The sequence below is a fragment of the Ochotona princeps genome, chromosome 18 (assembly GCF_030435755.1).
Source record: "Ochotona princeps isolate mOchPri1 chromosome 18, mOchPri1.hap1, whole genome shotgun sequence".
Taxonomy (NCBI): domain Eukaryota; kingdom Metazoa; phylum Chordata; class Mammalia; order Lagomorpha; family Ochotonidae; genus Ochotona; species Ochotona princeps.
Window position 1 is genome coordinate 15,694,551 of NC_080849.1, and position 25,363 is coordinate 15,719,913.

The 25,363-nt window shown below is 40.0% G+C and overlaps 1 protein-coding gene across 20 annotated transcripts in view; it reads left to right on the forward strand.

Annotated features, from left to right (window-relative positions):
* TCF4 (transcription factor 4) overlaps nucleotides 1-25,363 on the forward strand; it is a 360,801-nt gene that overhangs the window by 303,747 nt on the left and 31,691 nt on the right. For all 20 annotated transcript variants that reach the window (XM_058677038.1, XM_058677044.1, XM_058677037.1 and 17 more), the window contains 5 exons: nucleotides 4,698-4,803; nucleotides 8,236-8,369; nucleotides 14,233-14,365; nucleotides 22,354-22,421; nucleotides 23,504-23,582. In XM_058677038.1, coding sequence (XP_058533021.1) covers nucleotides 4,698-4,803; nucleotides 8,236-8,369; nucleotides 14,233-14,365; nucleotides 22,354-22,421; nucleotides 23,504-23,582 — 520 coding nt within the window. The remainder of the gene's footprint in view (nucleotides 1-4,697; nucleotides 4,804-8,235; nucleotides 8,370-14,232; nucleotides 14,366-22,353; nucleotides 22,422-23,503; nucleotides 23,583-25,363) is intronic.

A 25,363-nucleotide genomic window follows, 5' to 3' on the forward strand; every position in this document is an offset into this window, starting at 1 on the left:
TCATTTTCATTAAGGCATAATTACCAGTTGTGCTTTGATTGTGACTGAAGCAGAGCCTCATCTTGGATGGTTTAAACTATCTTTGCTTTTCTTGCCATTTAAAAGTAAGGAATTGTGTTTTAATGACAAGGTCAAATCCTTGCCTTACTGCTTTGAAACATTCTTAACATGGACAAGTGACCAGACCTTCTTGAGTTACTTTTGTCCAAACTATAAAAGTGGTAGCAGCAAGACATAAACATGATGCCTGCTATTTTTTTTTCCTGCTCCGTGTGCGCACAGTATCATTCCAGTTGCTAGACATGCGGTACAACAGCCGATCCTCATGACAGCATTATCCAGTATGTATTGTTATTCCCATCTTACAGGTAATAATCTTCATTCCATGGAAACCCGAAAGAATGATTCTGGTGGAACTAGCAGTCAAATCAAGGCTGGTTTGAGCCAGTACATACTCAGTGAGGCTTCAGTCCTGCGCATTAGCCTTGATGCCATTCATTGAATCCACCTTATGTGATCCTTACGAAGATTGGAAATAATGCTTTTGGAAATCCTTCTACAAAAGCTGTTTCATAAGAAGCCTAAACAAATAACTGTTATTTTCATATTAAAATCACCATAGATTTGGGACAGCACCATGATGTAGTGGGTTAAACCTCTGCCTGAAATGCGAGATCCCATAAGGGTGCTGGTTCAAGGCCTGGGTGCTCCAGTTTTTAGTGTGGTCCCTGCCGGTAGGCCTGATAAAGCAGGGAAAAGATGGCTCAGATTCTTAGACCTCTCTAACCACATGGGAGACCCAGAGAAAGTTCTAGGTTTCTGACTTTGGATCAGCTCTGGCCATTGTGACCATTGGAGAATGAACCAGTGGAAGGAGAATCCTTCTGGCCCTCCCTCTCTCAAGATTTGCCTTTTGAATAAAAGTAAATAAGCCAGGAGAAGGAGAGAATGAATGAGAACAAAATCAAAAGAGAAAGCAAGCAAAGTCTCTGAGGGTGAAATTGAGGTGCTATGACCGGGATGAGAGCATCAGAGGGAAGATCTTGGGGGCATCTTCTGTTCTTTGTGTTGGCTTGCTCACTTTCCGCGTTCACTAACAGGTGGAGGTCCAAGGGTAGTAAGCATTGACTGGAATAGTTAATGCACCATTGATGCACTTCTCAAATGACAGCCAAATCAGGGTTGAAAAATGAAAAGTTTTTTGTTTGTTTGTTTGTTTTTACCTTTATCAGCTCAAGGTTTAGTATTATCTAGAGAACTTTGCCAAACTCAGGATTCTGTTTCATTTTGTCCTCAATTTGGGCATGGAAGAGAAAAAGACCATTGTAGACTTTGAGTGTTAAATATGCCATGCTCTTGGTTTTCTGTGAAGTTTTTCCTCAACAAACACTTGAGCACAAGTGCTGCGACCTCATAGTTTGAGCCAAGAGTCCCCATCTCCAATTTGGCATCACAAATTTCACACTTGTTTAGTGGCTCTTGTAGGAAGAATGGGAATGCCAGCAGTCACCGTGGTCTGAGCCACCTTACTGGAAAAAATTGAACTGTGAATTTTTGTTTACTGCTAGACTTTCCTCATGTTTCATTTTTGGGAGTGCTTCAGTACATTGTGCTAGAATTTGGGATCTTATTTTGAGCATTATAACTGTTCTAACTATATGAAAGAGATGTGGAATATGTGCTGTTCTCATCCAACAAAAAGCTGTTGTGTTTAACAGTTATGTTAGTAGTCATTTCTTATACCTATAATAATAATAATGAAAGTTAATTGGATGTGGCCTTTTCTTGTTGAATCACTCTATTTAATATCATCACTGAAGGCTGTTTTTTGAAATCTTCTGGTGGAGAAATTAGCAAAATGCTGGGCAGAAGTAAAAATAAAAATAATGAAGCTATTTATTGGTCATTTTAGGCCCTTAAATATGAAAATTTTATTGATAAACTGATGTACAATGATTATGATCACTGCATTTTCATAAATATCTTAATAATTTCCATCATTTCAAAAGAAATTACTGACCAAATGGTGAAAGGGAAAACGTAGCAGTTGTATGTCTTTAGCAGTTCCCTATCTTGAGCAGTTTGCCTTTACTATTCCGTTATTGTATTTTAGAAGGTGGAGGAGTTGAATAAAGTTGCTGATTCCTTGTATTAAAAAGTATAGTTTTGTTCAGTATTTATCCAAACAAATATATAGAGAGCTTTCCATTAAAATAATTGGTGAGAATGGTGAAGTCTATAAATGGAAAGGAACTGATAATTGCACCTGTTCTTTGAATTATTATGTAAAGAAAATTTGTAAGATGTGCAAAAGTTGCCATTTTGGGAAAACCATAAATAGTTATTCATTCCCTGTCTAAAAGTCTTCAATAAGGCTATATTGCCCAAAAAGTAGAAAATTACGCTAAGAACATTTTAACCTCATGGATACCCTGTTTCAGGCAAGCAATATTTATAAATGGTGTTATCTTTAGATAGTTGAGCTTGATCATAATTCATACTCGACGTAATATCCTTAAAAATAACCAAAATCAGCCAATGAGTTTTCTTTGTCTCCCAGAAGAAATATCAAGACTTTCAAAACTGGAAAAGCAAATGAGCCTTGTCAGGTGTCACACTGTAGTGCTGTTATAATAGTGTAAATGTGTAAGGATACTGTAATAGAAAATCATTAAAACTAAGCTATAAATTAATTTAAAAGAATAATTTTCAATTGTTGCAAAGTATAAGATGACTTAATATCACAGAGCTGCATTTATTTTTAGTTTACAAAAAATGTACTTGTATCGATTGGTTTCTTAAGTTGGGGAATAAGACACACTTGTGTCTACACTAACTGACCAAGTACCTGGCTGGCTACAGGCATGTCAGTATGTGACAGTCATGCTGGTGTTATGTTCACTCTGTCTTTAGAATGAGATGGCCTGATTTTCACTTTCTTGCTTTCTAGAACGAGTGATGTTTCCATAATATTATTTAGCCTTCTCTCCAGACCTCTTAAGTATTTCCCAAACTGTTTGCTACTCAAAGTTCACTTTAAAGAGCTGAAATTGGTTGACAGACTTAATTCTTTGATTTGTTTTTGGAGGCTCGACCTGTGCTTTACTTTCTGTTCCTTCAAGATGCTTGAAAGATATTTATTTCTTATTGTAAGCCCTGTGGACATAGAAGCAAGTTGCTGTTTATGCATTTAAAATGGGAAGAAAATTGCAAAATAGAGATGTGTGCAACACAGAATGCAGGATCCTCTGTGACTTAGGAATCATTCATGTTTTCTGAAATGTGAGAAGGTTTCTTAGATTTGTTTTGTTTTGTGTGCTCTCCAGCACTTGCCTCATTTCAAGGGCACTGGGGGGCATGTGCAGCACGTATCTGATGTATAGATGTGTGTGCGTATTTTCCAACATCTGTCGCTGTAGACCTATCCTTTGTGAAATCCTAAACCTTCTGTTAATGCTTAGTATATGATTTCTGGTGTTCCGAGAGCAATTATATTATTATTCTTGCGTGTTTATTCGATGTGCACTGTAAAAACATAATAGGAGTTATTTTTTGGTAACCCTGCAGTTAGCTTTTTATTGGTGAATTTCTTTTCCGTTTACTGTGACCTGTGAATATCACTGTAGGCTCACTGCCAATTTTGTGAGCCGCTGCTTCAAAATGGAGGCAGGAAGGTATCCATTTTCATCAAGAGGATAACAGTGTTTCAGTCTTTCCGACCATCTGGAGAGAGGAACTTTTCGAGCAAAAGAAAATGGGGATTTAAAAAAAATGTATTTAGCAGAAGACGCAAGGGGGAAAACCAATTAAAGTTAAACTATACCTTATGAATTTATGCTTTTCTACTAGGCTGTCTTGTTTAAAGGAAACATAAACAAGAAAATACACAGGCTATTTTTATAAAGAACTAGTTCCCCAAGCCTCTTGAGCAATGGTAAACTAATGTAAGTAAATTAGGTTTTTGGCGCACTTTTTCTGTTTATTGTACACACAAATATAATAGGCACTAAAGAGGAGCCTCCCCTACTTCCTGTGCACACAGAGTGTTGGTGGTCTCGCCGAGGTCCAGCGTGTAGTGGCCTTTTCAGTGCATCTCTGAAAAAAGCTGACACTGGGAATTTTATATTCCAGGATGTCTTTACCACTCTCTGCATCCTGGATGCCTCTCCTCTCCATTCCCTTCCCTTGCCCCGACCTCTTTCTCTTCCCCTTTCCATTTCCTCTTTCCCTTCACTTCCCCTTCCCTGCCGCACTCCTCCCTCCCTTGCTTGAAGTGGAGGTTTTAATTGAGAAGTAGAGTTTTTCGGCTAACTATTGAAAGAAGCTTGATGTATGTCTTTCTGTTTCACTTTTCACATACTCTAGTTCAGCATTGTGTTTCGTGTTGCTCTTTAAATGAATGCTTGAGCTCACAGGTCGCCCTCTGGGTATTATACAGTATATTTACAAGTGGACACAGTTGCAAGATTCTTGCCTATGACTAGAAACTCTCTTACCTGTTCGTGTTCTGTTCGCACAGAAAAACCGAGCCATTAGTTTTGTTCACTGCTCTGCTGACTTCTAAAAGGGGCTGTTTCTAGGTTCGATCAGACTGAGACTGGATCCGATTAACCGTTCAGCATTTTGTGCCAACAAATGGACCTTGAGATGCTTTGGTCAGTGCAGGAAGCACAACTCACTTGTCTCTTTCTCCTAAGGTCTACGCCCCATCAGCCAGCACTGCCGACTACAATAGGGACTCGCCAGGCTACCCTTCCTCAAAACCAGCAGCCAGCACTTTCCCTAGCTCCTTCTTCATGCAAGGTAAGACCCTGCTTCTTCTCAAGGCAAGTTTACCAGGCAGTCTTCCTTGACCTTTGAATGTCATGAATGGAGCAAAAGAAATGGAATAGGAGGCAGGTGTGGGATCTCGGTGGTCATGACGTTCTCATTGAATTCTTTGAACATATGTTAATTAATTGAAACTATCCTATGACCTTTCCTTTTATCTTAATGCCACTGGAGCATTAAGGAGGAAAAGCTAAGTAGACAGGTTTTGGTTAGAGCAGATAGTGCTGCTGGGCTCCCATGGCCTACCATATCCACACAAAACCACCTGCAAGAAGGAGGTGTTGCATGGTCACATGTTTTATTGTCCAGGATGTTTTGAGCTTCCTGGATTTAGCCAACAGATAACAAATTGCTCTTCTGTATGTGTAAGATTATATGAAAGTTTCTGTCATTTTATACATAAGATCAAGGATTTCATGTAAGATTAAATGGCCCAGCTATAGCCCAGAATATCACATAATGAAAGCTCTATCCCTACATGCTAACTGATTAAGGATGGAAGACTCAGCATGTCTTCAGGATAGATGTAGCTTCATGGAAGAGCAAATATTTTTCTTTCTTTTCATTGTCCTGTAGATTTAGTTAATACAGATGTGTGTATGGCTCCAGAGTTGATAGTTTTGCCTCTGGTGATGTAACCTTTTTGTGCTACTTGGAAACAATTGAAATGGTTCAAATCATGGCAGCTGCTTCGTGAATTGGCCTTTTGGAGAATGCATCTAGGAGCTCCATCCCTGAAACGCCTGAGACACTTTGAAAACACAATGATCCTGTTACTGGGTTTAGGTGTGGAACTTACTTAAAAAAAAACCAAAAACCTGTGTACAGAACTCTCTTTTTGTCTGGGCATGGAAGTCGTATTTGAGTGTACCTTTGTAAAGTGTTACTACATTGCATTCATTGTACTAATCTGTGGAGGGCCATGCCACAAGGAGAGGTGTGTACATTGGATAGCAGGTGCCAGGTGAGCAACTTTGTGACTCTTGTAAATTGTGATGGACACAAACCAAATTGTTCTGGTCAGAAGGGATTCACCTTTCCCTTCAGAATGTAAGCTGGTTTTGGTTCTGAATTCCCAAGTAAAATTCCTTTGGGCATGTCTAAAACTGAAGTGAATGGATTCCTCAGGAATAGAGAGTTCCACTGACCTGGATATCCCCTTGCAAGAATCCTTGGCCTCTGTGGCCTGTCCGGGATCAGCCTGTCAAAGGAACACAGTGGGATGTGCTACCTGGATGCCACATGTTCCATGATTGAAGACTTGGCATTTTTAGCTACAAGCAGTTAAGTTAACAGACATAGGAATGAAGTGACATTAAGATAAAAGTGATTTGTAAAACAAATTCACTCCCTTCTGAGAGGATGTTCCTACAGGTGCCCAGAGAGGCCGCCATTACTTGGAGCAGATCCTCATTGAGAACGTTGACAGAGGATGGATTTGGTCTCTTGGCTTAGGAAAGTGGCTAGTTTTTGTGTGGCCAGTTGCCAGAGAGGCCAGGTGCCTCAAAATGCTAAAAATAGTGGACTCCTTTTCATAGGAGACACACAAAGTAGGGGCCAGACTTCCTGGTCTGTGTGTGGATATTCCCCCACATAAGAGAAAACATTGAATTCATATTTATGATGAGCACAATTAATTTGCACAAGTCTAATTTTATTCGTCCACAAACAACATTATGCAAAGATAATGGGGTATGATAAATATTAATTTACCATGAAAAGCGTACTTTATGTAAAATACATATTTGTAATTCTATGTTGTGTACAATATTCTGTTAACCATCCTAAGTGTATTGCTGCCCAGCAAATCGCATTACTAGAATGTTTTAGGAGACTCTTGTTCAATGGTATGGACTCTCATTGATTTCTTATGTCTTTGCCATAGATTTAAAATGTGAGCAGTCTTTGAAATTCATCTTCAGATTTAAGGGACATTTAGGTTTCTGTAATCTAAGAACTGAGTCTAAAATACATGGATAGTAATTTTTTTTTAAGCCCTGTGTTTTCACATGATGTGCACAGAAAATAATTGTATCTTGTTGGGCCTCCATAGTGATCAAGGCCTGGGAGAATATACACTTAGGATGAAAGAAGCTCTGTCTAGGTAATATTTTAAGCTCTCCAGAATTATAAAAAAAAAATATCGAGCATGATTTGTCTTTTATGGTTCTCCAAAAGGAAACTTCTGTAGATGCGTTCTGTTTGTTCGAAACTAGCCCATTTGTGAACATCTAAATTTTAGAAGTAAAAATTTACTGGGGAAAAGTAAAACATCTTGAAGTACAGTATTGGATTGAACTTGCCCGTTGCCTGTATTTTCAGAAGGCCTTTATTAAATAAAAAAGGTATGGTAAAAATGATCTTGCTTTTAAGGAAGTAATAATACCTGCTGTACGTTTAACACACAGCTGATGGTTTAGTATGTGTGTAGCACTCAGTGTGTAGTGTTAAACTTTTGGGAGAAGGGTGGAAAGAATAATATCAAAGGTATTATATATTATCCCTCCTCCACCCTCAAATTTGAGAAATTAAATCTGAACATGACAGTCTGTTACTTATTTCTAGATCAACAGACATAGGAATGAAAGACTGTAGGACTATTTTTAGTGTGTTGTGAATAAAAGGTTAACTTCATATTAAAATACATTCCGTGTATTTTTTCATACAATAGTAAGCCTCTTTAAAACTCATGAAGTTTTTAAAAAGCCAGAGGCTCTCAAAATAATCTGTAATTTTGTATTTACCTTATGATAATGTATGCACTTTGAATTCCTGCTGAGGTATAAGCTAGCTACATATCTATGTATCAAAAATATAAAAACAAATTACCTAACAACTATGCTATTTGTGACTTCTTTTCCCAATGCCATTGAATAATCATAATTCCATCTTCCCTCTATTGTATCTGCTAGAAAAGTAAAATCTGACCTTTAAGATCTGAGTTGTTCTTTTTTACTATTGCATATTTCTTCACGTGCTTTTAATGTTTATAAATTTGTCACCACTTTAATGCCACAAGTACTTAATTTTTATCTGAAAATTTAGCCAAGTCCTTATTTTCTACTTGATTTTTTTTTAAACAAAAGAGTCAGGGAAATTCTAAGAAATATTTCCGTTAGCATTAGTTACCTTGTTAACTTGACAGAGATTCTCATGCTAGAATATGCTCTGTTCTTTCACAGGAGAGTTTTTACTGAAAATACTAACTTGGATAATGTTTATATTTGTTTGACAAAATACAGCTACTTGGAAAGAAAGAATGATGACTGTCTTCTGATGTAATCAGCTAACCAACACAAGGGTGAATACACAGCAGGCAGTCATTTTCAAGTATATGAAAACCCCCTCTTCTATAAGGCAAGCCCGACAGCCTCAGAAAACTCATGCTTCTCTTCGTCCTTACAGATGGCCATCACAGCAGTGACCCTTGGAGCTCCTCCAGTGGGATGAATCAGCCTGGCTACGGAGGAATGTTGGGCAATTCTTCTCATATTCCCCAGTCTAGCAGCTACTGTAGCCTGCACCCACATGAACGTTTGGTAAGACAGCTTTGCATGAGAGAGCGAGAATATGACTACTTGATGAAATCTCATGCCTGTCTTCCCATGCATACACAAAGGATGTTTGCTACAAGGAAATGCAGACATGGTGCACTCCCATTGTGCTTACTGTTGCATTGTTTCTGTTATCAAAGGCACACTGGAATCAGATCACCTTCTCCAGCCCTTCCAGAGTTTCTTCTCATTGTTCTTTTGTGTATGTGTGTGTGTGTGTGTGTGTGTGTGTTTTGTTCTGTGTTCTTTGTATCACAGTATTGGCTTCCATGAATACACGGTGTATCTGAGTTACAGGAAATCAGTTGTGGTGGGTCCTTGTCATGTGTTGCTTTGGGTTTGGAAGCCTCTGTCCCAGAGGGCAGAGGGTAGCCAGTGGATACAGTGAGTAGGAGCTATGCATCCCCCTGGGGCCATGTCTATTTCCCCTTCACCAGTTTGTATGGGCTTTGACCTGTTGTAACACAATTAAAAGAAAATATTCATGGTTTCTGTGCAGTTCTGTCAGTAGCAGCCATCAGGAGTTTTTCAAATAAACTGGAGATCAAATTTTCAGTTCTTAATTTTCAGTTCCACACAGCACAGCCTGGTATGATCCTCTGTTTGCCTCAGTCTAATTGAGTATGCTGTGCTGTGGAACCAATGTCTTTCATCCGAAAGTTTCTCCAGGTATCAGCCGTACTCATCCTTGCTGGTAGAGTTGTCTATCCTGTGGGAAGCAGCTCATCTGACTTGGAGCTATAAAAACTACCCAGTTATTTTGCAGTAATTTGGGAGTGAACTAGTATGTGGCATACTGATCTATCTGTCTCTCTTCTACTCTTCTCCCTCTTTCTTTCAAAGATAGATAGATAGATAGATAGATAGATAGATAGATAGATAGATAGATAGAGCTTAAAATGTATTAATCTTGTGTCCTATGAACGCAAGGGGCCTGATACATCCCTGGGCCCTGGGGGTACTTGTACCACTGCTCTTTTTTTTTTTTTTAAACAACATAGCGCCAACCTTACAGATTCTTTTTTTTTTTTTAATTTATTTTATTTTTATTACAAAGTCAGATATGCAGAGAGGAGGAGAGATAGAGAGGAAGTGGAGCTGCCGGGATTAGAACCAGTGACCATATGGGATCCTGGTGCATTCAAGGCGAGGACCTTAGCCATTAGGCCACGCCACCAGGCCCTGTACCACTGTTCTTAATCTTACAGTTTTCCCTTTTTATCTTTCATTTCCACATCTGTTCTGATAAGAGAAAGAATCCTTTCTAGATTTCCATGCTCTTTTCTTTTATGCTCAACTACTATAGGTTTAGGAAAGGTATTTGATATTATACCCCGACAACCACAGCAATTCCCAATATTAAGAATTCTCAGTAGGCTTTTTGCCCAGAAGTTAGGTTACTGTCTAAGTTGGCTGCACCCCATATTGGAGAATCCAGTTTTAATACATGGCTCAAGTTCCTGAACCCAGTTTTCTGCTGCTGCAGACCCTGGGTAGCAGTGGTGATGGCTAATGTGGTTGATTTTTTTTGCGATGCATGTGGGAAACGTGAACTGAGGTCCCAGCTCCTGTTTTCAGCACAGCCGGGCATTAGGGATATAGACCAAAAGAAGAAATCTCTATTTATTCCCCCTCTTTTTCCCTTTCTTCTTTCCTCCTCTCTCTCTCTCTTTCTAAGTAAATAAACAAAACATTTCTGATATCATTGAGCATTGGAAAGACATCTTTATGTGGTCACAGATTTGTAGAGATCACAGAATCAATGACTCTGTACAATCTGGAAAGGTGAAGGTAGAATTGGACTTTTTGTTTCATCTCCTTAGTTCACATGTGTAAATCAGCACATGTCTCAAATTTCAGTACATTTTCAGTAAGTAGTGAATGACTTATTTCTAACTTCCTCTTCCACCTCCTACTTAGAGGGATAAGAATGAAAGCTTTGAAAAATATTAGCTATTATTATACTAGAATTTCTTTTAACTTACATTTTGACTTCTCTGGCATCATTTTCCACTTGTTTGGGAACTCATGATCAAAACTATATGTGTCATATGAGCACATATCTTGATTACAAATAAAGGTTTTGGGCACAACACAGATGTGTTGGAATTTCATTTTGTTTAAGCTAGTTATTTGATTTTTATTTAAGGGGGGTGTGGTGTGTGGACAAAAGCCTAAGCAGTATTTCCCAAAGCTAGGAAGACAGGTCATTTTGAAAGATTAACCCATTTAGTTTCATCAGAAACTGTATCTGTAACTGTCATTTACCTATCATAAGACATGCAATTTTCATTCTTAATATCATCAGTTAACAAATTTTAGAAGAGTTTTTGTTTTACTGGACAAACGAGTAGAGAGCCTGATTTTATATCCTAATGGGTTTTCCCACAAAGATTGAAATTATTCAGTTGTTCCGTGTAGTTATTGTGATTTCAGGCTTTAACTATCTGAAAAGGTCACTGCAGTGACTTTGAGGAGTCTGACACTGATGGAGAATAATTCCAAGTCACAACAGCTCTCAGGGCCCTTTCCTTCAAAGTCAGGTAGTCTGCTAGCATTTCAGTCCCCTTGCATTTGGTTTCTCTCATTCCTGAACAAAGCAGTAGTTTGGGAAAGAACGTTTTCCCTGGATTATTTTGGGTTTCCTTTGATCAAGTCAGTATTATCTCTGAAGGTAGCACATGTTAGAATTATGCTCGCCCTCATCGCTTCAGACCATGCTACCACAGAATAAGAAGTCTCAGGCTTAACGTCCACATAGCTCAGTTGTGACTGTGAAGTCGCCGTTCCAGATTCAGTCTGTACAGCAGGCTCTGCTCTGGGTGTGTCTGCAACACTCGGAAGAATAGACCTTGAGGTCAGGTTTTGCATTGGGTTGGTGCAGAAGACTGAAGTTTGCAAAAACTTGGCAACATTGTATTTAAACAACAAGGTAGCCTCCTTGCTGTCTGGCAGGCTTTAGTCTGGGTCTTATGGAGTACACAATGACAAAGTCCTAAGAATTGGTAACTTTGGAACAAAAGGATTTCTGCTACCTTTTATTTTTATGGCAGAAAACCTTATCCCAGTAGTTCTCAACCAGGAGTGAGTTTGCCCTTGGGAAAACATTTTGTCATGTCTGGAGACGCGTAGTGGTGGTGCTGCTGGAATCTGCTGGCTGGAAGCCCCAGATACCAGTACATGTACTGTGAGGCCAAAGGAGGTCCCACAGCAAAGAAGTATTGAGCACAAAGGTTTCAGATTACCACGGGCATGAACACCGCCTGAGCTGGAAGCAATGTTCTTAGTATTTGGCCCCAGAAATTTGAATTTTATTGATAGACTCTAATGATGATTTTTTTAAAGTCATTATTTGAAACATGTTCAGTACTTGCTCTGTATCAATTGACTCTTGATACACTATCACAGGTCATAAATTAAAAAATAAAAGCAGTGAGTGTATAAGGACACGGCAATTTATCAGACTCCCCTTTGCTTTGTAGTAAGTGGGACAGACTAATAACTAGAATAAGAGACTTAAAAGGGCCTTCTGAAGTTGACCCTCAATTCTTCTAAAAGAGACATAATTTGCATATCACTTATGTTATCTATACCGTATTATCTCTGTGAGTGTCATTTTCAAGATAGATTCATTGTAATGTCATATCTATAACATATACATTTTTATTATTCTCTAAAACATGGATTTGTGTTGGTCCACTCATTAAGATCCATGGGAATTAATTTTTCTTCCTATGCCTTTGGCTCGTTATTAATCCAATGTCTGTCAGATCCCAAAATTTTAACCCCATTTTTGCAAAAAAGTTGAACAGGTCTAGAATTCTCACTGATACAGTTATTTTTCCTACCTCACACTGTGATTGCTATAGCTATTTAATTTTTTAATTGATTTCTCCTTGTCTGCACTCCAGAGGCTCAGCAGCGAATAGGGCTATAGAAGTAAAGTGGAAAAACATCTTTCATGTTGCTTTTTTTAGATTCTGTTGTTTCCTTTCCACTTTATTAGACTTAGTTCTAGATCAGAAGTAACTGTGCCCTTGGTTTATCTAAGTTTGCTGGTCCAGGTCTCATCCAGTCTTGCAGGTAGCCTGTACTTTAGGATGAGGCCACTCAATTATTCTTTGAAGAAAATTTCTTGAACTATTTGGCATATTTTTTATGGGACAAGTAGAAATGAATTTAACAGGTGGCTTGAGGAATTCTTTTGTTCAAGGAAAGACATCCATGAAATTAAGAAGTTTGGAATGCATTCTTGGGAACTTTGAAAGATTTAAAGGGATCATGTCAGCTTTTTCACTGAAGCCTTTTAAGTCAGACTGTTTGGGACACAGAGGTAATATTTTTGTACACGACCGTGTGTCATTGGCTGACCATGGTCTGAAGTACAAACTCATTTCCAGGATTATTATCTCTGAAATAGTCATATTTCACCCCACTTTTACTCAATGCTAAGTGGTAACCTGTTGTTCTGAACATTTAGCTTAACTGTGTTCAGTACTCAGCCACAAATGGTGTACTCAGAACAGTCTCCCTGGATGGGTGGGAAGAGGTGACTTAGCTAAGTGCAGAACGCAAGTGCCTTAGGGCCGCAGGGCCGAGGTTGTGGTCAACTGCCAGTTGGAAGGGAATCCTCAAGGACAGTAGAGCTCAAGGTGGATCTCACAAAGTAAATAGAAACTGGAGCTTTGCTCCTTGGAACAGAAGCTGGGCTTTAAGTACCAGCATCAGCATCGTATTCAGTGTCTAATTTGAAATTAAACAATTACAGTAGCATCTCTATTAATACTGAATATCCTAGCCCATTTTTACATCACATATGAGAAAAAGGTGTATATATTAGCTTAAATATTTGTTCTTTTCATGTCTGTAACACAGTTACCTAATGCCAATGAGAAGAACTTTTAAGCTAGTTTTTATTTTCAAAAGGAAATTACTCTGGCTGTCTTTCTAAATAACCATGTCCTTTATACTGCTGTCTCATTTCGAAGCAGATGAATGGATAGCAACTAGTCTCCCACCCTGCAGGCACTGTGACTTGGACTGCAAGAAAAGTAGCTTGTATAGCCAGCGAGTATAATAATTGCACTCAAGCCGAAGGCTTCAATCAAATAATGTTGTGATAATGTAGTTCTTCCTAACCAGTTGCCAGTTGCACGATAGACATAATAGAAAAGGCATGTGAGAAACAAAACACATTGAAGTGTCTCATTGTCGGTTCTGATTTAACTCAAAATGGTCATTGACTTAAGGCTTCACTTACTGATGCTTTACACATTTATGTCATCATCGTGCTTTAGCTTTTTGATTGACCTCTTCATTCTGGCTGTTAGCATTGAGGAACATAATAAGAAGTGACACCACTTCCTTTTTTACCATTCTGTATCCAGAAGGTCAGGATGCAATGTGATGCAAACCTGTGAATCATGAGGGTGTTTTGTTCATTCTGTAGCGGGCTTTTTTTTTTTTTTCACTGGATCAACAGGCTGTGCTCCAACAACAACAGAAATATCCCACCCACCAAACAATAATGATAGAGACGGAGCTGTGCTCGCGGAGATGAAATTAAGCAATAGTGTGTGGATCTTAGAGGTTGTGGTCGTTTCTCGTGTCCTACATTATCATTTTATTTCTCTTCATTTGATGCAAATCCAAACCGACTAGATATCTATGTATTTTCTAATTTGAAAAATGAAAGCTGTCAGATCTAAGCAAGATGTTGTCTTGGCTATTTTGAAATTCTAGAATCTGTCTTCATTGCAAACTGGAGAATTCTGAAAGAAGTATTAGAAAACTAACTTGCTAAATATGTTATGACTGAGTGGCCTACTTTTTGTGTTTCTTGCTGTAGAGCTATCCATCGCACTCCTCAGCAGACATCAATTCCAGTCTTCCTCCGATGTCCACTTTCCATCGTAGTGGTACAAACCATTACAGCACCTCTTCCTGCACACCTCCTGCCAACGGAACAGACAGCATAATGGGTGAGTCACAGAAATGCCCGTTCTGACAGTCAATCAATGTCAGGCTTGCATAATGAAGGACCTCTATTTTCCTCCTCATAACTGAGCAGCAATTAGGCAGTAAATACTTGTCACACAACTGAATGAGCAAACAAATGAACCAAACAGAGAAAAATCACTGGCTTGACCAAAAATCCCTTCTTTTTTATCACAAGAAACTGAAATTTGGCCACTTTGTCCATTGTGAGTCATTATATTGAATAGGGTTCAAGTAGACACACGTTCCCTTCTCACGCTCTCGGGCAGCAGTGTGAATTTCCCATACAGGAGCCATGGAAGACTTCGGACAGAGCATATACAACTCCTAATAGTAGTTACTGGCCACTTCCCAAACACCAGTCAGTATGTTAAGTTCTTACTATGGTGTGCCACTGTCTTCAGAAGACAAATGTAGGTGGAATTCTTAGATGAGTATTAATAACTAGATGAGCTTGACCTTCTGAGGAATGCGGCATTGCAGAGCCTTTCCCAAGAGAAGCATTTGCTCATTTCCAAGAGAAGAGATATGTTAGCGTCAATGGACAAGAAGTTATGTACAGCTTTCCTTCAGGCAGATTTGCTAATGATTAAACCAAGAACACTGCTGTCAGTGAGCTGTGTTGCACTGTCACTCATTCATTCCTCAGATGGCACCGTGATCCCCGCACTTGGAAGGATGGTTTCCCCACCAGCCCTTGGTCATTAAGGAGAAGGCCTAAAAATGAGATCCAGAGGACAGGTTGTGTTGGTGGGAAGACCACTCCCTGCCACAGCATCTGTCTCAACAGCCTTGACCTTCAGCTCACCTTGAGCACTTCATCTTGATGCTCCTGGGTCTTATTAAAGCCTCAGATTTCACTGGCTGCCACTCAAGCTGATTCTAGCTCTGCCCACACCTACCTTGCACCTAGACCACTGCCAGCGAGTCACTGGTGACAACACGCAGTGTGTTTGCTGAGAGATCTTGTTACAGAGTGGCGCTGCTATTTGTCACTATCAGTTCTTCACCGTTTCTCCTTTTTCTGTAGAAGGTCTGTTTGTAGGACTTTGGGAAGTGGTAGGAATCACTTGTGTGGGAGATACTTTGATGAAGAAGAAAGGATATGTTTTCAAATGTTACAAATATATTTTCAGCCTGAGTGATACCCTCTCTGCTTATTCAGTAATCTATTTCACACTTGAGATGAACCCTCAGGTGGCGTTCTGCTCTCATGTCTCACTAAGTAACCAGTTTAGCAAGAGTTTCCATTTTTGTAACTTTTCAAAACAAAGCTCCTACAACTGTGTTGCATCCATTTGACCTTGGGGCACTGTGGACAGAGGTTGCAAAGAGAAATTGTTGTTAACTATTATTGCAGTTTAAACAATTGGAAAAACAAGAAGAAAGAAAGAAAAGTGCAGAACTGAAAGAGTGAGAAAAGCATATTTCACTTCAATGCGGTTTGACAAATGGAAAGCCCCTTGCTGTAGTCATGAGGTCCTGGTACAAAGGAGGATGACCGGTCATTCATTCTCTTGCATGACAGATTTCCTGTCTGCTAGTGGTTTGAGTAATCATCTTTTTTAGGAAGGTATGAAGGTGGAGCAAAACCTTGAGTAGAGGAAAACACAGTCAGACAATGTTTGAGTTGATTGATTTGCCAAACAGCTTTGCTGGCAGGGAGGCGCCCCGAGTGTGAAGAAAGACCCTGCTTGAGATGGTGTGAAATCACTTCATGTAAATTTGGGGTACATGTGACTCAATGGGAAGGGGATTTGCTTGCTTGGGGTGGTTGAGGATGAGCAGGAGCATTTACTCCTAGATCTGGGCAAAGTGGAAGCCTTGGACATGCTAAGGGCTCAGCTGCATGCCAAGGGTGGACTTCATGCTCAACAGGCCACGGGGCTGTGGGTAAGGGTTGAGACCCTGTTGGAAGAGCTATCATTTCAAAAGAGGAAAGAGGAGATGTTTGACACCCAAAACAGAGCGTTGTAGGGAATATGTTGCATGAATCATTTCATCATAATGAGTGTGCTTATCAAAATCCACTTTCAGAATGGAAAAAGGTCTCATCGGGAATTAGATGTGGAGAAGCAGACCATTATTAATTGGCATAAATGCAGATGTTACTTTAATGTATTACAGATATTTGTCTCACGTTCTCCGACTCCTTGAGTGAAAATGCAGAGGAAAATAAGCTTATTAATGAGGCTTTGTGTTGCTGAGTGTCCTGGTGGCTCATGTTGCTTCCACAGTTTGATTCTCCTGGGCTTCGCTTTGGTTTTCAGAGTGTGGTCGAAGCCGGCGATGGCAGCATGTCGGTGTAACTAGAAGGGAAGCTTTCTCCTCTGATGTTGGTGGTACTTCCCCCAACAGACTGTATGGATTAATAGGATACATCTGTAGACTTTGAACAATATTTGGCATAGCCTCACTGCTATTGAAATACAGGAAATACAGAAATATTACGTTGCCTGTTTCTCAAAGGACAAACAGAGCTAATGAAATAATTGGTAAATGGGGAACACACAGCCTGCCACATGTTTGCGATCACATACACACTCAGGCCGTGAGGATGAGCTGCAAGAACTGAGGCGTGGACGTCACATTTTTCACGTTTTCTCAGTGAAAAGCTGCAAGGCAGGGTGCGGTCTTCTTGACACAGCAGTGATGTCTTTGGAAGCCATTCTTTTCTTTTTGGAGGAAGACCACTGCCTTTAATGCCCAATACCATTTTTGTTTTTTGAGAAACCCTTAAGAAAGATAATATTCGATTAGATTGCATTAGTGAGGGTATTTCTTCTTTTCTTATGACACATTTGCGCATGGATCTGTGCGAGAACTGTGGAGTTAGATGTTTTCCATGTGGCATGTGCTCCACAGCTTTTCTCTCAAGCCTTGCTGATAAACTCTGGAGATAACAGTGAACATTTCCCAACTGGAAGGATTTCTGCATCTAGATCTAGTCAGATCCGCATCAGTACTGGAAGAGCACCCCTGCCCACCCCACAGTGCATCCCCAGCTGGTGAAAGAAGCTGTCAGGTGGGGTTCTGGGCTGGACTCAGAGCCTTTCCACCTGATTCACACAGCCGTCTCCACCGTTTTGCTGCTGGGATGTCTCAGCAGTCCAGCCCAGTCCTGCTGCGTCTGAGCCTGTTTGCGTGGAGGTGTGGTAGAGTGTTAGATAACAGAAATGTCTGCGGGATTGTAGCAGTTCACAATTTGCTATCCACGCATTTCCCTTCTACCTGCCGTGCTATGCAGTAGCCTTTCCTGATCCAAAGGAGTGAGAGGACCTCCTGCCACTCAAGGATGAGAACACTGCAGCCCCCCACCGGGAGTTACCATCTGTATACATTTACAGGGTGTGACCCTTGTGGTTTCAGTCCACACACCCTCTCTTTCCCTCAAAGGGAATTCTGCATGTAACTAACATAATGGTTATAATAACTATTATTGTTTTATTAGTCTTTAACTAGCCTGCTTTTTCAAGCTTGCTATTTCCCATGTTTTTAAACCCCAAACCAAACAGTGTTGAAGAAACAGGCTACCAAGATTGATGCAATGCACCATGTGCTAAAGATTACCCTGAATATCTATTCGGTTCATGAATTAATCTGCCTTACAACTTTCACTTCTAATGACATGTTTGTACGACACGATACATTTTAGGATGTGGCTTTTCTAGTAGAAACATGATGTCCTTTTCCCCTTGAGGACTTGGTTTCACAGTAATTTTGTTAATAGAATAGTCACATAATACTCACTTTGTATTTTACAAGAATCTTGGGCCCTCGAATACACTTGGGCAATGAATAGGCACAGTGCATCAGGGTAATAGGGATTTTATCCAGAAGGTCAGGACATTGTAGTTAGAGAGACCACCGGTGGAGAACAATGAACTTGTTTAAATTTTTGCCCATTTCCTGTACACCACCCCCCCATGAACACACCCACCCATTTCCTCCTGAGTTCCCAGGAATTCATCCCAATAAAAATTAGTACATTGCAGCATGTATTTGAGGTTTTTTCTGAAAGTACTGATAATTTAAAAATGTTCCCTTCTGTAGCATCGTGATAGATAAGCTCATGGCATTATTATGCTGCTTCTGATTGCTTAATCCCATACAGGTTGCTCCAACAGAATTCATAGAAACCTCATGGGTTTTTTAGTTGGCTTCTCTCAAACCACAGGACTGTTGCTTTTGTCCTGTGGCTTTGGTGTCCACAGGAGCTTCCCAGGCTGAGGTGAAGGGTGTGCTATGAGGAAACACATTTTCCCAGCCCTGTCTTCCGGGGCTGCTCCCCAGGCACCTCTCTGCCTGGAGTGCTGCTGAGGGTGTGTCCTCACAGGAACTGCCATTCCCCAAAGCTGGGATTGAGACACAGGGTGGTCCAATTTGTAGCCCGAGCACAAAACCCTGCTTTCTGCTTCATGTGGTAGCCAACAACAGCACCTGTGCAAGCTCTTGGAACAATACTTGGGTAGCTGGAAAGTGATGAATCCTTCTCCAAAATTATAGTTCCTCCTGATGACTGTTCATTTTCTGTTGACATTTGTGTTACAGCTCTACTTAAAGACTATTTTCTCCTAAGACAAATTGATAAGCAGCAAAATAATTTAAGGAATCAATATGTTCCCTACCAGTTAAGGCAATAGTTTCATCTTTGTTTCTGTTACATGGGCATTTTGACAATCCCAAAACTCTTGAGCCGAGAATAGTAATTATGTCCTATTACATTAAAGCCAAAAATATAGATTTGATCAGTGTTTTGCCAAACACAACCCATTTCTCACTGCAAAACCATTTTTACCATTTGAGAATGAAACATACATTTCCCTTCTGGTGATTTGTGTCCTTTGGTGGAAATCTGTCCAAGAGAACCCACATAGCAAATGTGTCTGCTCCAGTGTTTTCCGAGACTGAACAAAGGGCATGCCAACTGAAAGGGAAACCTGGCCCCAATAAAATGCTTTGAAATGTAAGCCCGTGGGTTTGACTCTCCAGCTGTTCTGTGGTGAAATGGCTTCGTGCTAAAAAATAGTCCTTTCTTATCAGTGACTTCCATGAGTAGCCCTTGTAGTTTTCTAAAACATTTTCGTGACAAGATGAAGTAAGCAGTTGATTTATTTTTTATTGTACTTTTCTGAGTTTTTGTACCTCCCTGGATAAAATGGACACTAATAGCTTCACTTAGAAAGCTGTAGTATTTTTAAAAAAATCATAATGATTATATTTTCTCTCCTGCTAGAATGTGATTGTATCATATATACCATTTACTCTTTTTTTTTTAAAAGATTTATTTATTTTATTACAAAGTCAGATATACAGAGAGGAGAGACAGAGAGGAAGATCTTCCGTCCGATGTTTCACTCCCCAAGTGAGCCGCAACAGGCTGGTGCGCGCCGATCTGAAGCCGGGAACCAGGAAACTCTTCCGGGTCTCCCACGCGGGTGCAGTGTCCCAATGCATTGGGCCGTCCTTGACTGCTTTCCCAGGCCACAAGCAGGGAGCTGGATGGGAAGTGGAGCTGCCGGGATTAGAACCGGTGCCCATATGGGATCCCGGGGCGTTTCAAGGTGAGGACTTTAGCCGCTAGGCCACGCCGCTGGGCCCAATATACCATTTACTCTTAAAATTTTTCTTTATTTTAACTTTTTTATGATTTAATGAAAGTACAAGGAAAATGCATTTCATTTTAAAATCGTTCAAAGGAAGAATTAGTCTTTTGATAGCTACTACTATAGCAAATTTTATCTGTAATTGAAACCTTGTCTTACTCTTGTTTGGTGTAGGTTCTTTATTAGATAACTTGATATCTGTTTTCCAGTGTGGTCTGTACTTTCATTTCATAAAGATCTGTTTTCAAATCAAGAAGATGTCACAACTACTTTTGGCCGCTACATGTAATTTCTAGGCATATACCAGGAAAAGTTATTACCCCTGAAGTGTCATGGAAATGCATTGGAAAAGTTATATGCTATTTACATTTTCAGATCACATTTGCATTTACATTTTCATTTTCAGATCACTTTTCAAACTCCGTTTTACATCAAATCCTCCTTTCAGTGGATTTGTTTGTCCTTGTACATATAATATTTAATATTACTAGCACATTATCTTTTAAATATGAATTTATAATAAAGAACAGATTTGTTTTGTTAGAAGGCAATTATGTTTTTTATTTATATCCCAGTTTTCTCTATTTCAGCAATTAAACAATAAAGAATGTGTGTAGATTTTCATTAAATCAAGTAAAATATAAATCAGAAGAATGAAATGGCCAGTGTGTGTGTGTGTGTGTGTGTGTGTGTGTGATATATAACAAGTGTAATTTAAGCTAAATAGAGATCAGGGGAATGAAAATATGACCCGGAGAAGCAGAGAGCTTGAGCACTGGACATCTGGATTCTGTGTGTTGTTTTACATATCATGTTGGTGTGTTTCCAGAAAGGGTTCTCTTGGTTCAAGAACAGAAACGGAAAATAATTTTTTTTAACTATGTTGAAAGTGCACTGAAATTTTACTTGGATTCGTCAATTGACTTGAGACTTCCTTTACTTGATTTGCAAAATAGTGACAAATGTCTTCCGCTGGAACTTGAATAGCTTTGTTTTAGAGACTGTGTTTATGTGCTAATGTAGAAACCTCTCAACACAGGCTAGCCCAAATTCCAAGACTGCGTTAGCGCCAGAAGCCTCAGGACACTGGCTAGCCAAATGGACCACCTAGCTATAGATGCATGTGGCAAAGAGAACTAGCTTTGAATTGACATGGTACAGGGGTGGGTGTTACAACACAGTGTTTAAACCACCCCTTGGAAAGTTGATAACCCATTTTGGAGTACCTACTTTCAGCCAGCTACTCTGCATCAAGTTGGGCTTTCTGTTCCTTGGGTGGGAGGTAGCAGCAGATGATGTCTGAAGTACTTGAGCCTCTGGTGCCCATGTGGAAGACGTGGGTGGATTTCCAGATTTTTTTGGTTTCAACCTGATTTAACCCAAGCTTTTGCAGGCATTTGGGAAGTAACCCAACAGATAGAACATTGTCTCTCTCTCTCCTCCCCTCACCCATCTTTAAACCCAATAAACATTAAAAGTAAAAGTGACAGAGATAAGCCTCATAAATATAGAAGTTTGTTTTACTTCTTGTATCTAAGACCATATTACCTTTTAGTGAGCTAATAAACTATTTGGAATGTGAACACAAACTGAAGTACATAGAGGATATGTTATCTAAAGTATTCAAAGTGGAGGGAGCATTTAGCTTGACTGTTAAGACACCTGTGTCCCACATCAGATTGCCTCAGTTCAGTTCTTAACTCTGGCTCCTGGCTCCAAGCTTCCTGCTAATGAAGACCCTGGGAGGCAGTGATGAGGGCTCAAGCAGAATACCCCCTGCCACCCACCTGGAAGCCTGGATTGAGTTCCCAGGACCTGGCTATCGTCCTAGCTGCTGTGGGAAGTGAATCAGTGGTTGGGAGTTCTCATTGAATGTGTGTGTGTGTGTCAGCCAGTTTTACAGATTTTTTTTTATTTATCTTAACTCGGGAATTCTAAAATGAATACCCATTTTGATGTGTGTTAAATCGCATAAATTATCTATGAAGATAATTCATTCACAGCATTGAAAATATGAAGGAAAGCAAAGTTTGGAAACTTCAGAGACCTAAAAGTACCATATACTTCTAAGAAATGACTGTCAAGCACAGCACATACTGTTCTCCATGCAAACAACAAAGGGAAAGTAAAAGTAACTAAAATACTTTGTCTTTACACCAAGGTGTCAAGTTTATATTTTATCTGTAAAAAATGTAACATGAATATATTTGACATCTACCTCAGCAAACAAATTAATGCTAATGAAAGATTAATGTGTTATAATTAGCATTAAAAATGCAATTAAATTGTGAGTAAATGGACCACGAATAGAAAACTGTTAGACATCTCACTGCCTGGTTTTAGGATTCTGTCTTTTGTTTTTGCAGCAAACAGAGGAAGCGGGGCAGCAGGCAGCTCCCAGACTGGAGATGCCCTGGGGAAAGCACTGGCTTCGGTGAGGAAATATTGACTTTGGACTCGGCAAGCACCATTGTGGAAGGGTGAACTTTATAAATCAGAGGTGGACATTTGGAAATTTTAGAAAATGAAGGAGAGATAGTTCGATTTTGGAAAATTTTAGCTCTATATGCGTGGCAATTGTTGGAAATCGGGTGGAGAAAGCTCAAAAGCTTCCAGTGCACGGCCACCTGCCGCTGGTTGTCCTCTCAACACTGGTGATTCCCTCCAGGCCTGGGGATTCATAGTTTTTTCTGGCAGATTTCTCTTCTGAGTACTACAGGTGCTCAGTGACCATCTGAGCCTGACCTGCAAGGGACCATCGTAAAACACTTTGGAAAAGGCATTTGAATACAGGAGATAGCAATAGCGGAAGTCCACCAGGAGCTGCAATGGCATTTGCATGGCATGTCATCAGGCTCAGTTTCTCTGCTCACACTCTATCAGAAAGTGAGACTTCAACATTTCTAACCCACTTCCCGCTGACAAGGCAGGATACCTCATTTTTCTGCGAGCAGATAGTAGTGTTTACTTCAAAGGCTCATTCTGGACCCCTGAATATGAAAGTGCAGATTTGCTGCTCTAAGATGTTGACTTTTTGATTGGTTTTTCCTTGCCATTGGGAACATAAAATAATATCAGCTTTGTGCCCTAAATTAAAAAAAAAGTATTTAATGTGGGCCTTCTCTTCATGTAATCAAATGCCTTCGTCATAGTAAAAGCGTTGGGGAAAAGCATAGATGTTTTGTGGATGAAGAGAGAAGTGGAGCGTGGCTCTGTGGCTTGCCCATTGCCACACAGCCAGTTACTAGTAGGAAAAAGGTTAGAACCAAAGTCAGCTGACCACAGCCCAGTTCCTTTTCCCACCATCCTGTGCCTGCTCGGTAAGTCTTACTTTGAAAAAAATAAAGTGTGAAGTTTTTCATCATAGAATAATGGGTACTACGGTTGATTGTTGCGTTTGTTTCATAACTAGAAAATTCTGAGTGAGGGACATTGACAATCTTGTAGCTTAAATAATCAGAACATGCTTACTCCTGATGAGTAACTGCTTTGTTGTTTTCTCCCCACTGTTTCAAGATCTATTCTCCAGATCACACTAACAACAGCTTCTCCTCAAACCCTTCGACTCCTGTTGGCTCTCCGCCTTCGCTCTCAGGTACTGTGTCTACATCTCATTTCATCATGGTAATCATTTATATGAAGATTCCTTTGGTGTTTGCTTTTCTAAAGGATGCAGACTCACTACCTTGACTGAACCTCAAGCTCTCACATCCCCATACAAATGGGGTAGGAGGAACAGATAAACTAGCTAAAACTTTTTAAAGAATTAGTTGATGTGGAACTGGCACCACGGCCTAGTAGACTAAGCCTCTACCTGCATGCTAGTGTCTCTTGTAGGCACAGATTTGGCTACTCCACTGCTTATAGTCTCAGAAAGCAGCGAGGATGACCCAAATCTTTAGGTCCCTGTACCCATGTGGGAGACCCCAAAGAACCTCCTCACTCCTGGCTTCTGAAGGCTCAGCTCTGGCTATTGCAGCAATTTGGGGAGTGACTCTGTGGGCAGAAGATCTCTTTCTCTCTCTCTCTTTCAGTCTTCTCTGTAACTTTTCCATTTAAATAAAAATAAGTCTAAACCTTCCCCCGCAAAATGATTTTTTAAGCTGCCTAAACATATCAAAAGTCTATTTCTGTAACTTTTTGTAGCTCTTCAAGAGACACCCAACAGCAGAATAATGTATTCCAATAAAATCTCCAATGAAAAAAAATTAGTTAATATAGTCATGGGTATGAATATAGATTACATAATCATTGATTACAGATGATTTAAAGGGATCATTTCCTGTGGAAATTGTAGGTTTTCCAAATCTTCCCTTTTTAAAGTTAATGTCATTGGGATTTGGGGAGAAAACTATAATTTTGTAAATAAGTTTTAAAGTAAATGTGAGACATTAAGGGGATGCAAGTATAACAAATTGGCATGACCTACGGTTAAACATTGAATAATTATGATTTATCCAACCATGTCAGTAAAGAGACATCCTGTCCTTCCTTACCTCCGTGCTTCCAGCAGACCTCTCCTGGCACATACTCTGCTCTTTGGGAAGAGGCCAGGTGGTTTCTGGAAAAACCCCAACTCACATATATATCTGACTGAAACTCAACCTTACTCCCGACCTTACTGTCATTTCTAGTGCAGTCCCTTGCCTAAATGTTGATTCTTCAAGCTGTGTATCCTTTTCTGCATACAGTACCCTCTGGGCCCATTATAAACCCGGTGCCCTAGAAGCTCAGTTTCCTGAAACCTAAAGATTTCACATTGGTACAGAAGTGACGACTGTGGCTTTGGTGGGTTTAATATCAGCCATTTCCAAGTCCCCGTCATATGGGAGGATTGTAAGAGACAAGGTTAAACCTGTAAGAGACATAGCTCAACCTTATCCATGATGGAAAAGAAAAAGCACCAGGCTCATTGACCCTGAAGATGACCTAAGGTGTCAGTGTCCAACAGCAGAGAAGCACCGGGGGCCAGGGAATCGAGAGAACCGCAGCAGAGAGCACACGGAAGCCGTATTCGCCAACTCAGTTACAGCAGCTCTGCGAATATTTGTTTGCTACTTTGGAGAAAATAAAACAGTTGTGTGAGCTAATAAAGTTTAAGAGTAACCCATATAGGCTAATGGCTTCATCAGAAAGGATACATGACTTGGGGAACACCATAAATCCGTTCAGCCTGCTAAAGGTAGAAGGCACAGAACTGAGGCTGGAGATGCCACGTTTTGGCTCCTGGTAATGCCTCATGGAAGACCACATGTTAGAAAGAAAGAACTTTTATGAAGATATAAATAGGAGGACAGATTGCTATTTTCACACCGACAACTCCATCCAGATTCTATCAAGAAAAATAATTGAACAAAATTTCCTATTTTTATTTAG